The sequence below is a fragment of the Raphanus sativus genome, chromosome 6, assembly GCF_000801105.2.
Source record: "Raphanus sativus cultivar WK10039 chromosome 6, ASM80110v3, whole genome shotgun sequence".
NCBI lineage: Eukaryota > Viridiplantae > Streptophyta > Magnoliopsida > Brassicales > Brassicaceae > Raphanus > Raphanus sativus.
In genome coordinates, this window is record NC_079516.1 from 14,124,765 (window position 1) to 14,139,018 (window position 14,254).

At 29.9% G+C, this 14,254-nt stretch overlaps 1 protein-coding gene and 1 long non-coding RNA gene across 2 annotated transcripts; one reads left to right on the forward strand and one right to left on the reverse strand.

The window, feature by feature from the left end:
• Window positions 1-2,016: 2,016 nt before the first annotated feature.
• Window positions 2,017-3,378, forward strand: LOC108810251 (uncharacterized). Its single transcript, XR_001943015.2, has 3 exons — window positions 2,017-2,810; window positions 2,937-3,079; window positions 3,197-3,378. It is a non-coding gene; the product is annotated as an uncharacterized LOC108810251 (long non-coding RNA).
• An 8,942-nt stretch (window positions 3,379-12,320) lies between these two features.
• Window positions 12,321-14,060, reverse strand: LOC130494733 (uncharacterized). The gene is made up of 7 exons (XM_056988700.1): window positions 13,956-14,060; window positions 13,769-13,855; window positions 13,455-13,637; window positions 13,198-13,356; window positions 13,048-13,101; window positions 12,819-12,950; window positions 12,321-12,722 (listed from the first exon to the last, which is right to left on the reverse strand). The coding sequence occupies exons 1-7, from the start codon at window positions 14,046-14,048 to the stop codon at window positions 12,321-12,323; spliced, it is 1,110 nt and encodes a 369-aa protein (XP_056844680.1). The 5' UTR covers window positions 14,049-14,060.
• Between the last annotated feature and the right edge of the window lie 194 nt (window positions 14,061-14,254).

Genomic DNA, 14,254 nt, shown 5'->3' on the forward strand with positions numbered 1-14,254 from the left:
TTGTTAGACTTAATAAGTTTAATAAATTATTATTTTTATTAAGTTTAATAATTATTAATTTTATTAATAAAATCAATTAAATTTATTAAGTTTCATAAATTACAGATTACTCCTATTAACTTAGCTTAAGATCAATTAAACCTTATTGTGATGTTGCCAATATATTATCATTTACTTCATACTTGAGATATATATTAACATAAATTTCGTATAGTTGTTAACATATTTTGATATTTTGGATGGTTTTCAACATATTAGTGTAAAATTAGTATAGATAAGAATTTTTTTTCTTTTATTATATTACATGTTCTCCACGATAAGAAGTAGTCCATTAGTTAAAAAAAGAAAAAAAAAGTAGTCCTTTAGTGAAGGGTAGAAAAGTTATTAGACTGGGTGTCTTAAAAAAGGTGACATGGATATTCTGACATAAATATTTGACGAGGAAATATAGGCACTGATCAGGTTACAAAAGAAAATATAGGCACTGACACAGATAGTATATTTTATTGGCACAGATATGTATTTTTGGATTATGTGATAGATAGTGACATATATTCTGACGCAGATATATTTGTCAGGCATATATTGACACTGACACGGATATTCTGACTCAGAATTAAAAAGGACATTTTTCTGTATGATCCACAAAAAAAAAACACAGATGGCCCAATTTAAACAAAATTGTACTAGGAGTTTAAAAATAAAAAACTTATCAAAACAATTAGAGAATTTAATTAAATATGATTATGAGTAACAAGTGTATATATATATATGTTTTGATATTGGCAAACATATATTAAATTGTTGAGAAAAAGTATAATATTAATTTGAATGTTTACAAAGATATATACAGTTGTACTGTTTGTTTTAAAAATTAAAAATTAAAACAAATATTTAGTTCTCATAGAACTTGTTCTATTTAATCAGATTACGACTAATTGATAAATGGTTAGTCTAACTATTATTTCCCCACGTAATCTACTTAATATCTTATAACTACATCTAAATATATATTTTGTAACCACTCAGGTGTATCATTTACAACTTAGCACGACAAGATCATTTATGAAATGTCCATGAACCAGATTGGTTTCTATAAACCAAACGATGTAGACTCCAAATTCACAAATATAAAATGATAAAATGACAAAATTTACAAGTATAAAAAATAAATTAAAAAGGATTAAAACAAAATATATCTGCCATTTGAAAAGACGGATCAGAAGTGGCATTTTAATTTTGAAACTATAACATAGATAAATTGATTAGTACTTAATCTAAACTAAGAAAGTTTAATCAATGTGCGAAGACCAAATAAATTGTGATCAGTCTCATAATCTTAAAATATTGTTACTATGTCTTATAATCTGTGGTTTTAAAACTGAAATATTTTGGTTCATAGGTCACTATGGTTCGATCGAGTTCAAATCCGGTTCGATCGGGTTTGATTGGACTGAACTGAACTGAATTTAATAATATTGTTGAAAATAAACAATAGTAACCAAAATCATTATGTATTTTAGGAACTATATTCGGGCATAATTTTCTTACAAATTTATTATTTTATATGTTTTATTAAAATATATGTGTTATTAAAATATATATGCTTATTGTTATATTAAAATTTTGCATACACTAACATATTAGAAATATTTTACAAATGTTTTTGTTTGATTAATACTTTAATTATAAATTATTTTATGTCTTATTTTTTTAATTTTTGTAATAGAAATAATTATTTTACGATAACAACACAATATATAAGAATTATCTTATTTAAAAAGAATTAATATTATTAATATAAATTCTTTTGTAATTATATAATAAATTCGTAAATAATAGTATAAATAAATTGTTTTATATTTTTAAAAAAATATTTATGAAAGAAAAAACTATTTTAAGATAACATAATATATAAGAATAATCTTTTTAAAAATATATTATTAATATACTCTAGCATATTTATAGTTTAATGATAATAGAATTAGACTACGATTTCCTTGAAAGATAAATAATTCTGATATTAGTCCTGTTGATTCGATGGATGAATTGTACAGTATAGTTGCACACCTTTCTTGACCATTGTATTGTATCCTCCAAAGTATCAATACAGTCATTTACGCGAATCTCAATGTTTCCCTTTCTGAAGAAACAAACTAACACGGGAATGAGAATCAGAAGAGTGTCAGAACTTATGGATGCAATTCCGTGTGACTATCACACCTGGCATTGCACTACGATCGGTGGTGCTATAGCAACCATTCTATTACTAAGTTTTTTATTTATTTCTTCATATTCAATTACGTTCTAATCATATATTATGTATCTCCTTTTCTCCCTCTTATAATTTGCCTATATATGATCATCTCTCTTTATATTTTTAAGCAAAAAAAAGAGCATCTCTATATACTATAATATGTGCGAGAGAAAGAGAGTAAAAGAACACCGTTTGTTCTGGTTTTAGGAATCCGATATAGAAAGTTATGATCTTTATGGAACCAGAATTGAAAAGTTAGGATCTTTATGGAACAATCTTCAGTTTATTGGTTTCATGTTGCTCTGCTCTGTCTGAATGTTCTGTTCAATCTTCAGTGAGATGTATTGAATGCTCTATCAGTTGAGTTGATATCGATGTTGTTTTATTTTGAAACCAGGATTGAAAAATTATGATCTTTATGAACAATCGTTAGTTTATTGGTTTCATTGTTGTCTGTGATTGACAAGCAATTGGCAGTGGAAGTTCAAGGGAAACTCAATCGGTACTAGTGGTCCTCAGGCTCGTCAGATTCGTATAGCTGAATGTCTTGTTGGTGATGAGACTGGAATCATTATCTTTACTGTTTTGATATATGAATCGGTGTTGCTAAATGGGTTTAGGTTTAAAATCTACACACTGGAATCTCTTTAATACAGCTTAATGATCCCTTTTGATGCAGGCTGGATTGAGAACTTGCCCAAGCTGGTGGAGGATATAGTTCAGACATCGATTAACACAGGTCCACACGGTGCGTTGCGTCTTGTCCAAGGCGTTCAGGCCTTTGTTGGGGTTGGAGGAGAGTGGCTGAATGATATCTCTAAGGTACCTGTTTTTAATATGTTTCAAGTGAATCTTTCATAATTTCTCTTGTTTTATGTGAGTGAGACACTGTACACCTCCTGTGAGCTTAAATTTGCTTCTTCTTGTGACTCTCTGCAGACAACAAGTGTCTGGTGGATTACCAACTGAAATGCAGCTTGGTCTACTGTCTCCTCTGTATATGAGGAAGCTGTTTGAACGCATGGGAACTACTTAGATTAAGCTGGGCCAGGTGATTAGTTTTGCTAAAATGTAGTGCGAATTGTATCCTTTGATGATCTTTGTCAATTATACTCCTTATATCCAATCATTAAACTTAAGTTGTTTGTTCTACTTTAAGTTATTGTTTCTGTTACTTTAAGTTTTTTGTTTCTGTTGCTTTATGTTTCTTGTGTTCTGATGATATAAAAGCTTCCTTGTACTTATGTTCAAAATCATTCTTTCACCAATGTTTATTTTTTTTAAAACCCTTGAATAAGAAACTACCATTGGAAGGTATGAATAAAGCTTTTTCTTAAACAAGGTTCTTAATAACATTTAATTAGTAAAATATTCATTAAGAGACACAATGGGGTTTGTGGGTTAATCATGCTCTAACTGACCCTTAAATAAAACAGATAAACAAACTAATACGTGGATAAACAACACATTTACTTATTATTGAAACACAAAGAAAAAGAAAACATAACCTAAGGGAACTAATTTATTGGTCATCTTGGAGGAACCACGCCATCTTCTCCAAATTGTTGCTCCATACGTTCATTCTTGAGCTGGAGCTGGAGCTTGCCCGGGAACCATCTCCATCTCCGGGACAATAGTAGTCCTTTCACTCCTCTTCATCAGAAGCTTGCATATGTAGACTATGCAATAGCCTACACCAGCAGCACAAAACAAGATGAAGATGATCAACCAGAACCACTTGGGACTGATTTGATCCTCATAGCCAGATAGAGCCATGTGAAAGAAAGTTATGAAAAAGAGAGTTAAAGATGAGAAATAAACAGAGAAGAAGATGAGAAAACAGAGAACTTGGGAAAAAAATGAAGGAAGATGATGGGTATTAAAAGAGAGAACGAAGAAGATGTTTCATCAATTAACATTTTTGTGAATGCTAGACTAATGCTACAATGTTGTATTCAAGTTTATGAATGGTAAACAATTTATTTGGTTGCATATCATTTATGTTGATAATTATTGGAATAGGTAATAGGCAGATCATGACAACGTTAATTCACAAGCAGATCGAGATAGGGAAAACAGAGAACTTGGGAAAAAAAATGAAGGAAGATGATGGGTATTAAAAGAGAGAACGAAGAAGATGTTTCATCAATTAACATTTTTGTGAATGCTAGACTAATGCTACAATGTTGTATTCAAGTTTATGAATGGTAAACAATTTATTTGGTTGCATATCATCTATGTTGATAATTATGGAATATATAGGTAATAGGCAGATCATGACAACGTTAACAAGCAGATCGAGATAGGGAAAAGGGAAGAAGTGTAGCACGTGGGATGAAAATCAGAGAAGTGTTTAGATTTAATCATTGTTTGTGATTGAATTCTTTGCATCAGACCTAGCAATCCTATAACATTAATTATCCACCAAATGGTTTTGGCAATTTTCACCATGAAACCCTCCATTATCTTTTTTTTTAATTGCTAAAGCTTCTAAACTAACAACTTTTATATATATTCCTATTATTATTTGGCTATATTATATCACCACTTTTATTTTTACCAAAAAGGTTTTAAACAATTATAGTGATATGTGAGATGTATATGTGGACATGTAACAAGCGACTGGGAGTACTTTAATTTTGATGATTTTTTTTTAATAAACATACATGTGTAACCTATGTCTCTATGCATATAGACTATACAATTAATATAGATCTCGATCGGTCCATACACTATGATACGTACGCAGAATTCATCTATAGACCTTGACAAATATATCAAAAAATTATGTTCAATCGTTTTGACCTGGTATCTTTCCGCAACAAAAAAATGATTTTATATATTCTTATGAATAATAAATAACTAAAAGTAAAACTATTGATAGTACCACAACAGATGTAAAGAAAAAAAGAACCACAACAATACTATCAAAGGTCTTTTTCTAATAATAAGCAGTAAAAAATCATGTTGACTCGTGACATTTTTTATGTTCAAACAAAAAAAAACTGCAATTTGTAGTCGAATGAACATTAACTGAAAAGAACATAGGGAAGCTGATGTTCAGAACACTAATTGATTAGAACAGATCGATTTCTTCTCGACTCTATGATGCTGACAGCCCAACCAATCTTTTTATATATCAATTCGACTCCAAGAAAAAGAAAAATTCATAAATCCTTGCAATACAAAAGTTGGTAGAAACAAAACTAGACGTCTATAAGGGAAATGAGAATTTGATTTCTCGAGAAAAATGACATTTGGTTTTCTCGAAAAAATGAGAATGTACTTGGTAACTAAATTTTCTAGCTTGTAAAAATTATCCAAATTGAAAAATAATTAACTGCGAACGTCACGAACGATAATATAGATACCAATTTGTTATTTGGTTAAAGATAGTATTTGGACTTGAACATTTCTAAACTGCGGTTAATTAGTTTGCTCGATCCATAGTTTAGGTGGTTTACATGTCCAGATCATAAATTAGAGATACTAAGTTATGTTAATTGGAAGATGATTGCCAAAATCATCAACACATATAATTACTTATCTAGATGCATCGATAAGCATCATCTCCTAGGTAACCAGGTTTTGCACTTCAGTAAAAAAAATTAGATTTTGGCCTGGTATCTTCCTGCCACAAAAAAACGATTATACTTTATATATATTCATATGAATAATAAACGACAAAAGTAGTGAATCTAGTGATAGAACCATAACAATATTATCAAAGGGATGACTATTAAATTCCTCATTTATTTGATAAATTCCCCTCTTTTTCTCTTTCTAGCTATTCACAATTTCACATCAGTTCAATCATTGTTTACGTGGCGCACTTTTTAAGGAAAAAAACACACAGCTCACAATCGTTTTTGCTTCTCTTTAAATAAATTTTCCTAAGCTACCGAAATAAACGAAACTTTATAATGGCCGCTGTATAAGTTTACAAGGTTGGTTTCAAATTGGCCCAAAATTGGCCGCTGTATTCACAAAAGAACTATAAAGATTCAGTGTAGATTACAGATGGCCCACAGAAAACAAAGCATGTGTAAATTTACTTAAAAGGATTAAAGAATTAGTATTGTAATTTTGAAAACAAAGCAAGTTGTTCGAGCCGAGCAGTGGTGGTGCCGTGGTGGACAGCGATAAGGCACTCAGCTTTTCCAATCGAAGGGGAAGGAGGCTCGTATTTGCTTCTGCAGAAAGATGTATTTGTTAGAACGAGCGTCTTATCAAAAAATAGACCCTCTTATGTTTGTAGTGCCAGTGTAAAGGTATTTCTATCACGATCATTTGAAATTGAGTTTAATTATGCCAGCTTCTTGAACTACTTAGTATATTATACACTTCTTAAGATTTTAAAATGATGGCCTTCTAAACTTTAAAAATGTTTTTTTCAAGAATTGTTTAGAAATGTTTCTAGATAGGCTCCTACCGAGCTGAGGTTGTTGCAAATTTATATGTTATACAAGTATGCTCAGACCATGCGTTCAGCATCTGTGTGACGAATATAAACTTTATATGCGAGGAGATTTTCTATCAAGTACATTATCTTATGTTGTAGTAGGACTATGGAATTGATTCAGGTGTGTAATTTCTAGAGAGTTGATATTGATAGAAAAATAAAGTTAGTAGAAAGGCACATATACTTGATAAGGGGTATATTTTTGTTTTTTCTTAAGGTTCCATATTATTTAATAAAATTAAAACACATTTAAATTGTATGATGCATATTTCATATACTTTAAGTAATAGTATAAAACAATATAAAATCAGATTTATAAAATTTAGCGAATATATAAAAATTTAAACCAAATATTTTTCTTATTTTTCTAAAATTATTTCAAAAATATAAATCTATTTTTTTTGTAAATTAACAAGTCTATAAATTAATAAATATGAAATTCTGATATTATTAATTTATATTGTTTTTATTATGTCCATAAAGAAAGCACATGTTTACCCTTTATTACAATTAATTTTATCAACTTTCAGATATTACTATTCAAAATTTTAATTCCATATCAACTTATTTGTATCTGTTAAAAACATGCAATTTCTGACATCCAATACTACTAAAGTAACGGAAAAAAATTTGTTGTATCCCACGGCGTAGTGCGGGTATCTACCTACTATTAGTAACGAAACATTATATTTAAAAAAAAGGAAACAAAACATATTTTATGAAAATATAATTTATATATATGATCTGATTTCATAGAAAAAAAATTCACCCAAAACAACTGTTTGATATTAAAAATAAACATCTATTTTAAAAATAATATTAAACAGCATAATATATATTAAAAATTAATTAAAAACATTTTATTTATGTCTGTATATTTTCTTAGATTATTACAAATTAATACAATAATATATACTAAAATATCATTGATGAACTAAAAATATTGTATAATTGCTAATACTGAGATGTTTATTCATTTTTGCATAACTTATTTTTGTTGAATTTTTAATTTTGATTTACATTTTCTATATAATAATCTACAAAAACAAAAATAAAATCTACAAACTTTAATCAAACATAAATAGTACTAAAGATTATTTAAGTCTTAATATTTATAAATACATATATACAACATTATATACCTATAATAAGAATACATAAAATTTAAAAGTTTTATGATTAAGATTATTTAGAATATTTTTTAATTTATATTTTATACATCTAAAGTATAAAGTTACTTAAAATTTACAAAAAAATGTAAATGTTGTTATATGTTCATGATTTTTCAAAATTTCATCTTTAATGTTCATCTATAAACTTCATCCTTATCATCATTTCAGTATTTTCTACTATTTCATAAAAATGTCATTTATTGAAATAGTAATTCTACTTTTACCTCATGTTTTGTATCACTTTTCATGTTTATCTTTTTTTACAAATACCTAAAATATGAGATTTTATTAAAGAGGCTAAAACTCTTTTACATCTACTTTAAATATATAAACATAAATAATTATTTAAATAAACAGTAAAAGCTAAAAAATTAAAAGTTATTTTTATATAATATTTGAATTATAAGTTTTTTTAGTTCAAAAGTTCTTATAACTTTTACAGTTTTTTTTCAAAAACATAAAGTTCAAAATTTTATTTTGAAATCCGAAAATTTTATTGAAACTCTTTTTCAAAATTTTATTTTTATTTTTAGTATTATTTTTTTATTTTTAAAATCTAAAATCCTACTTTCCAAAACGCATCTTTCGAATCTAAATCTTAAGTCTGGATTCACTAACCCTATAAATATAAATGTTTATTTCACCACAAGAAATGTTTTCATGGCTATGTCCAAAATTTTGTGGCTATTTGGCGATAATCACAAATAGCCACAAAATTATTTCGCACGTACGGCTTAACCACAAACAATATCTGAGCTAATTTCCACGGATAAAACAAATCACATTTGTAGCTATTATAGCCACAACTAGTAATGTACCAAATTGTAGCTATTTTGCCAAATTAACACAAATCTAATTTTGGATTTATGACACAAATAACCACATATGTAATTCTGGCTATTATATAAAATTTTATTAAAAATATAATTTTGATAATTAAATTAATTAATAAATACAAAAACAACTACCAAATTGAGTTTACAATTACAAAACAAATTATATTATTAAAAAAATATTTTGTAATATACAACATCAGTCTCTGAATAGATTCTTCTCCAAAATTGTGAGCTAAGAAAGAGCAAAAAACATACAATGTCAACACAACTCTTTATTTTGTACTCATGTCGTTGGTAGGATCACCTTTGAAGACAGCCAGAAGTTAATCTATTTAGGAAAGGATTGGATTGGTGTCTCATGTGTTTCGTGTGTAATCTATGAGCTTTACCTGATACACTGTAGAAGCTGCAGTCAACTCGTCATACAAGAGACAAGGATTGGTGTCTCATGTGTTTCGTGTGTAATCTATGAGCTTTACCTGATACACTGTAGAAGCTGCAGTCAACTCGTCATACAAGAGACAAGGATTGGTGTCTCATGTGTTTCGTGTGTAATCTATGAGCTTTACCTGATACACTGTAGAAGCTGCAGTCAACTCGTCAAAGTTCCAACGATCCCTACCTACAGTATGGGCAGCAACAATCCGCTGTTACAATGCCTCTAGCACGACCCAATCTACAACTTGGCACTGGGAGGTCGACCAGATACAGATTTCTTCATCTATGGAATCGCTCATGAAGTGATCATCATTAACCAAGTTAAACTGAACAGATGTAACTACAAAATTATTAAATTAGAATGGTCTTCTGATTCATAGAATGATACACAAGTACACAACATAAACAGAAGAACATTACCTTGGTTACTGTGAAAGACGATTCCAAGACATGCCTCATGACCAATCTGCCGTGCTGCAAATCTCATTTAAGTTTCTCTCTATTAATTTGCATAATTTCATTTTTCTAAAACTGAAAGCTTATATCTTTGGATGTATAAATATGAGTAAACCTTTAATTAAACCAATTGACTAAAGGGATTCCAGGGTTTATTGACTGTTTGTGACCTTTTTGCCAAAAAGTATTGTGGTGGGGCCATAATGGGCCAATAAGTAAAAAAACTATGCACAATTAAAACAATTAGTCCCTATAAAAGGTTTACATTAAACCTATTACTGCCGACTTACTCACCGGACAATTTTAAGTTTCGCCACGCCTCACAATATTGCGAGTCGTGTCCAATGTTTTAAATGGCATACTCTTATCTAAATTTGTTATATAAAAACACTGATAAAATTATAATTTTTTTTTTGATGACCCTGGTATCCGAATGCCTCAAAAGGAATCCGACTAGCGCCTAATGACTGTCTCGGAAATCTGGCCATTGCCCGCCAGAAAGCCCGCCGAAGGCATCCAGGAGGGCTAGTGATCACCCTATGTTAAGCTACCAGCGGCCACGCGCAGCAGATCTGGGTTTCTCCGTATTGGGCCCAAAAATCCCTCAAGATAATCACCACAAATCTGCAAGAGGTAGCCTCGAACCCTCGATCTTGCGGACAACAGGAGGGAGCATATACCACTTGACTACTGACACGTGGTTAATTATAACTTTTTAAATATGGATTTGTGAGTGCATGGATTTTATTTGATATTTTAATTTTATGAAAAACATAAAAATGAAAAATCTTTTTATTGAAGATTTGAATCTCTTGCATATGTTTTGTGAAACTAATTTTAAGATTAGGAACTCGTACTTCCAAATAAGTTCTGACTAGTATTTATGTTTTAATAATTATGGTGCACATGGAGGTGGAATCATTATCAATTTTGTACTTAGGGCTAAGAAAATATTCCGACCAGAAAATTGCAATTGCATCCAATTCAAATAAGAAAGAATGAAAGTAAAATAGAAAGAAACTGTTGAATCAAGCCAATCAATTTAAGCCACTTTCTTATGATCTCTCTTAATTTTATGTTTGTATATGTTAACATTCTATGTTATTTTTCTTGCTTAATATATTCTTATGTTTATATGGTCATTTAGTGTTTTTGTTGTCATTTTAGGTCCTTAAATTTTTTTTTATCATTTATATATTTTTAGTTTGCATGGTCTATTCATCTTTGGTTGTTCAACTGATAAAAAACATTTGGATCATCTTTTTTATCAGGTAGCTTAGAATAGTGAAACTGTGAATACTATCTGCAATTTGATATTTTTTTTGTAGCCACAAAAGATATGTGTATGATGAAGATTATGTTTTTTGAATCTCGTTTGTGTGACAACCGTTTATAATAAAAATATTACTATTAGCTTCACCAAATTAATTCTATAAGACCATTATTATTGGTGAAACTCTTTTTGGGTTTCTTAAATCTTATTTTTTGTTTTGGCTTATTTAAAAAAAAATAAAAAAGAAATCAATCGCGGACTTCCACGTGGCGATTGGACCCGCAAACAGTTCAAGAAATAGATCAAAATTGATTCTTAACTCACACCTTTTGTGACCGACTATTAGCAAATTTGTGGAGGCCACTACCTCTTTTAGTGTAAAACCCTTCTAAGAAACTAGGGATAATTATGCTCTAAGAACATTCATTTATGTTAAACCAGAAAGCATGATTAGAAATAAAACAAGACAAATACTCATTTTCCTTCACTGAAATCATGTTGCATGGCTAATATTTTACCACGTGACCGTGTTTCAATTGATATAACTGGGTACTCATGGGCCCTGGGCCCACATGAATAAACTCATGGACACGCTCATGTCAAGTTAACGTTCAGATCATCTCCAATGTATTTTGTTATTTTCACCTCTAAAATAAAAAAAACTCGATAATAAAGGTGGAATGTGTTCCAATGTATTTCTCTAAAATAGCAATCTCTATTTTATAGAGTAAAAAATAGAGAAATGCTATTTCTTCCTCTATAAATAGAGGAAAAAATAGAAATCTCTATTATAGAAGAAGAAATAGAGGTGAGTTGGAATAATTTCACCTCTAAATAATACTATTATAGAGGTGAAAATAGTAATGAGTTTGAGATGCTCTCAGAAAGAGTGACAAATAGAGAGAGAGATGGCGACTAATTGAAAAGAACATATGGGACATATGAAGTTGATGTTCAGAGCATAGAACAGATCGATTTCTTCCATATACATATGGGACTTCCACTCTACCTGTTCTTAATATATATCCATTCGACTACAAAAAATGCATAAATCCTTTGAACAAAAGTTAGTGGAAAAAAAACCAGCTTCAAGAGTTTGGAAACAAAACTAAACTTGTTAAGAAAAATAAGGATTCGCTTTTCCGAAAAAGTGAGAATTACTTCTTTTTATTTGGTAAAATGAGAATTACTAGGTAACTATTATTTCTACTTTCTAGCAAAAAAAAAAAAAAAAAAAAAAAAAAAAAAACTATTATTTCTACTTTGTAAAATTTAATCCAAAATGAAAAGAAAAAATAATAGCCACGACGTCACAAATTATTATATCAATACCATTTTGTTATTTGCTTAAGGATAATATTTGGACATACATATGCAAACCGTTGCATAGATAAATGTCAAAGATTACATAGATAAATCATAAATTTCAAACTCCACAAGAGTTTCCTCCTGGACCACCGTAATTGAAAAAGTACCCTAGACGAGTACGACGGTACCACTCTACCTTACCGACTCTTAGCCCGTAGCATCGTGGACTATCTACCAATATCTCAATAGGAAAAGAACTGATTTTATTTTGCTTGTAGTTAGAATTCAAGACATCAATGTTTGCAAAAATTGCTGAAGTTCTCCGGCCTTTATCCGGAAATTTACCATTACCCATTGGAGGGCTTGAACCAGAAGGAGAAGCTTTAACCACACCACCAACTCCAACCATACTTGCACCATTGTCGAAAAGGTTAAATAATTCTTTTGGCCAATAACCAACATCACCATTGGGCTCATCTGGTCCCAGAAGTGTAAGCCACCAGTTTCCTGTATCTTTATCCTGAAAACAGTATATAAATACAAATGAGTTGTTAACATGAAATTACATATCACTGGTATGTTTCTATAAATTACATGATTTATAAAGAAGATATACCTGATGGATGAAGGGACGTAAAAAGGAAGGCTCTTTTGGCGAAATATCAATGGGTTGAACTATGGGAATAGTCTGTGATACTTGAACAAACCCTGAACAAGCTGTATTGTAACATCCTTTTTCATCTTTACCCTATCAAAATTATATTGAATATTTACATATTATTTTTATTTACATATTGACTACACAATCAATGGAAACCAAATAAGTTGATCATAAATATGCAGACCTTCCAAAATCCATATGACCAAACACGTCCGTCGCCAAAAAGTCCTGGATTTATCTAAGAACAAGAGTTGCAATAATTTAAGATTACCAACAATATTATATGGGATAAAGGGAAGAAATTTGCACAAAAACAATAAAAGGTAAAATCTACCATAAATCCCGCAGAGATGTAATTGATCTTGTTATTCACACCACTGCCTAAATATATTTGACTATATGAGGCTTGATCCTTTTCAATTTTTAGGTCAACTCCATAAACCCAGGCTTGTATACCACGATATGGACCAGCATGCGACCTTACTCCAGCAATCTACAAAAGACCCGGTTATAACAAACATATATACACATTAATAATACATTCATACAAGCAATATTAGATCAAAGAATATAACGAAAGTGGATGCTTACATGTGTTCCAGGGCTGTCTACTGATTGTGGATGGACATAGTTCTCGGGAAAAAGGTTAGCGCTTGTGAGGAAGTCTTTTGTATTTTTTAATACAGGAATGGTTCCATCTGGACATTTTATTTTATTTTTCTGTGTGATGTTGTTGCCAGTTTGACTATTTAATTCACTCCTTGATGGTTTCATCTTTTTCAACAAAAAAGGAACAAATAATTGTATAGTCAAGTTTAAAATAACAAAGTTCAAAAAAAAAAGTTTAAAATAAAACTTCATAAAAATAAACCATAAGTAGGAGATGAATTTCTGAAACTACGCACCTGGATTGTATGGTTTTTAAGCAAAGGGTGATCAAGTCCTGGTTGCTTATAAATATTTATGCAATCGTATGTCACATTTTCACCGATCTGATACAAGAAAAAATGATGTTGAATTAGTTAAAGCATATCAAAAAAATAGAAGGTAAAACAATGTGTCTAGAGTTTTTTTTTTGGTTTAACAACTGACCTTAAAGGATTTGAGAGGCGTGGTAGTTTGATCGGAACGAACTAAGACTACCGAGAATAAAAGAAGTAAGACATTCATAATAACGAGAGCCATTCTTGTTTGATTTTTAACCTTTTGTTAAGAATCCAAGACTGAAAACGATCTGTTATTTATAATGTCAAAGAGAGAATAGCAAAAAAAAAATTATTTATTACATTTGATTCGTGTTGTTTTACTGTTTAAGGTAACATTGACATTTCTGACAAAGAAAACATTAATACTTGACGCGGAAATTTAGGCACTGCCACAGATATACAATA

Coding starts and splice junctions, on each gene's coding strand:
- LOC130494733 (XM_056988700.1), bottom strand. CDS start 14,048: ATGGCTCTCGTTATTATGAATGTCTTACTTCTTTTATTCTCGGTAGTC. Junction 13,357..13,454: donor TAGACAGCCCTGGAACACAT/GTAAGCATCCAC, acceptor GGTCTTTTGTAG/ATTGCTGGAGTAAGGTCGCA. Junction 12,723..12,818: donor TACGTCCCTTCATCCATCAG/GTATATCTTCTT, acceptor TACTGTTTTCAG/GATAAAGATACAGGAAACTG.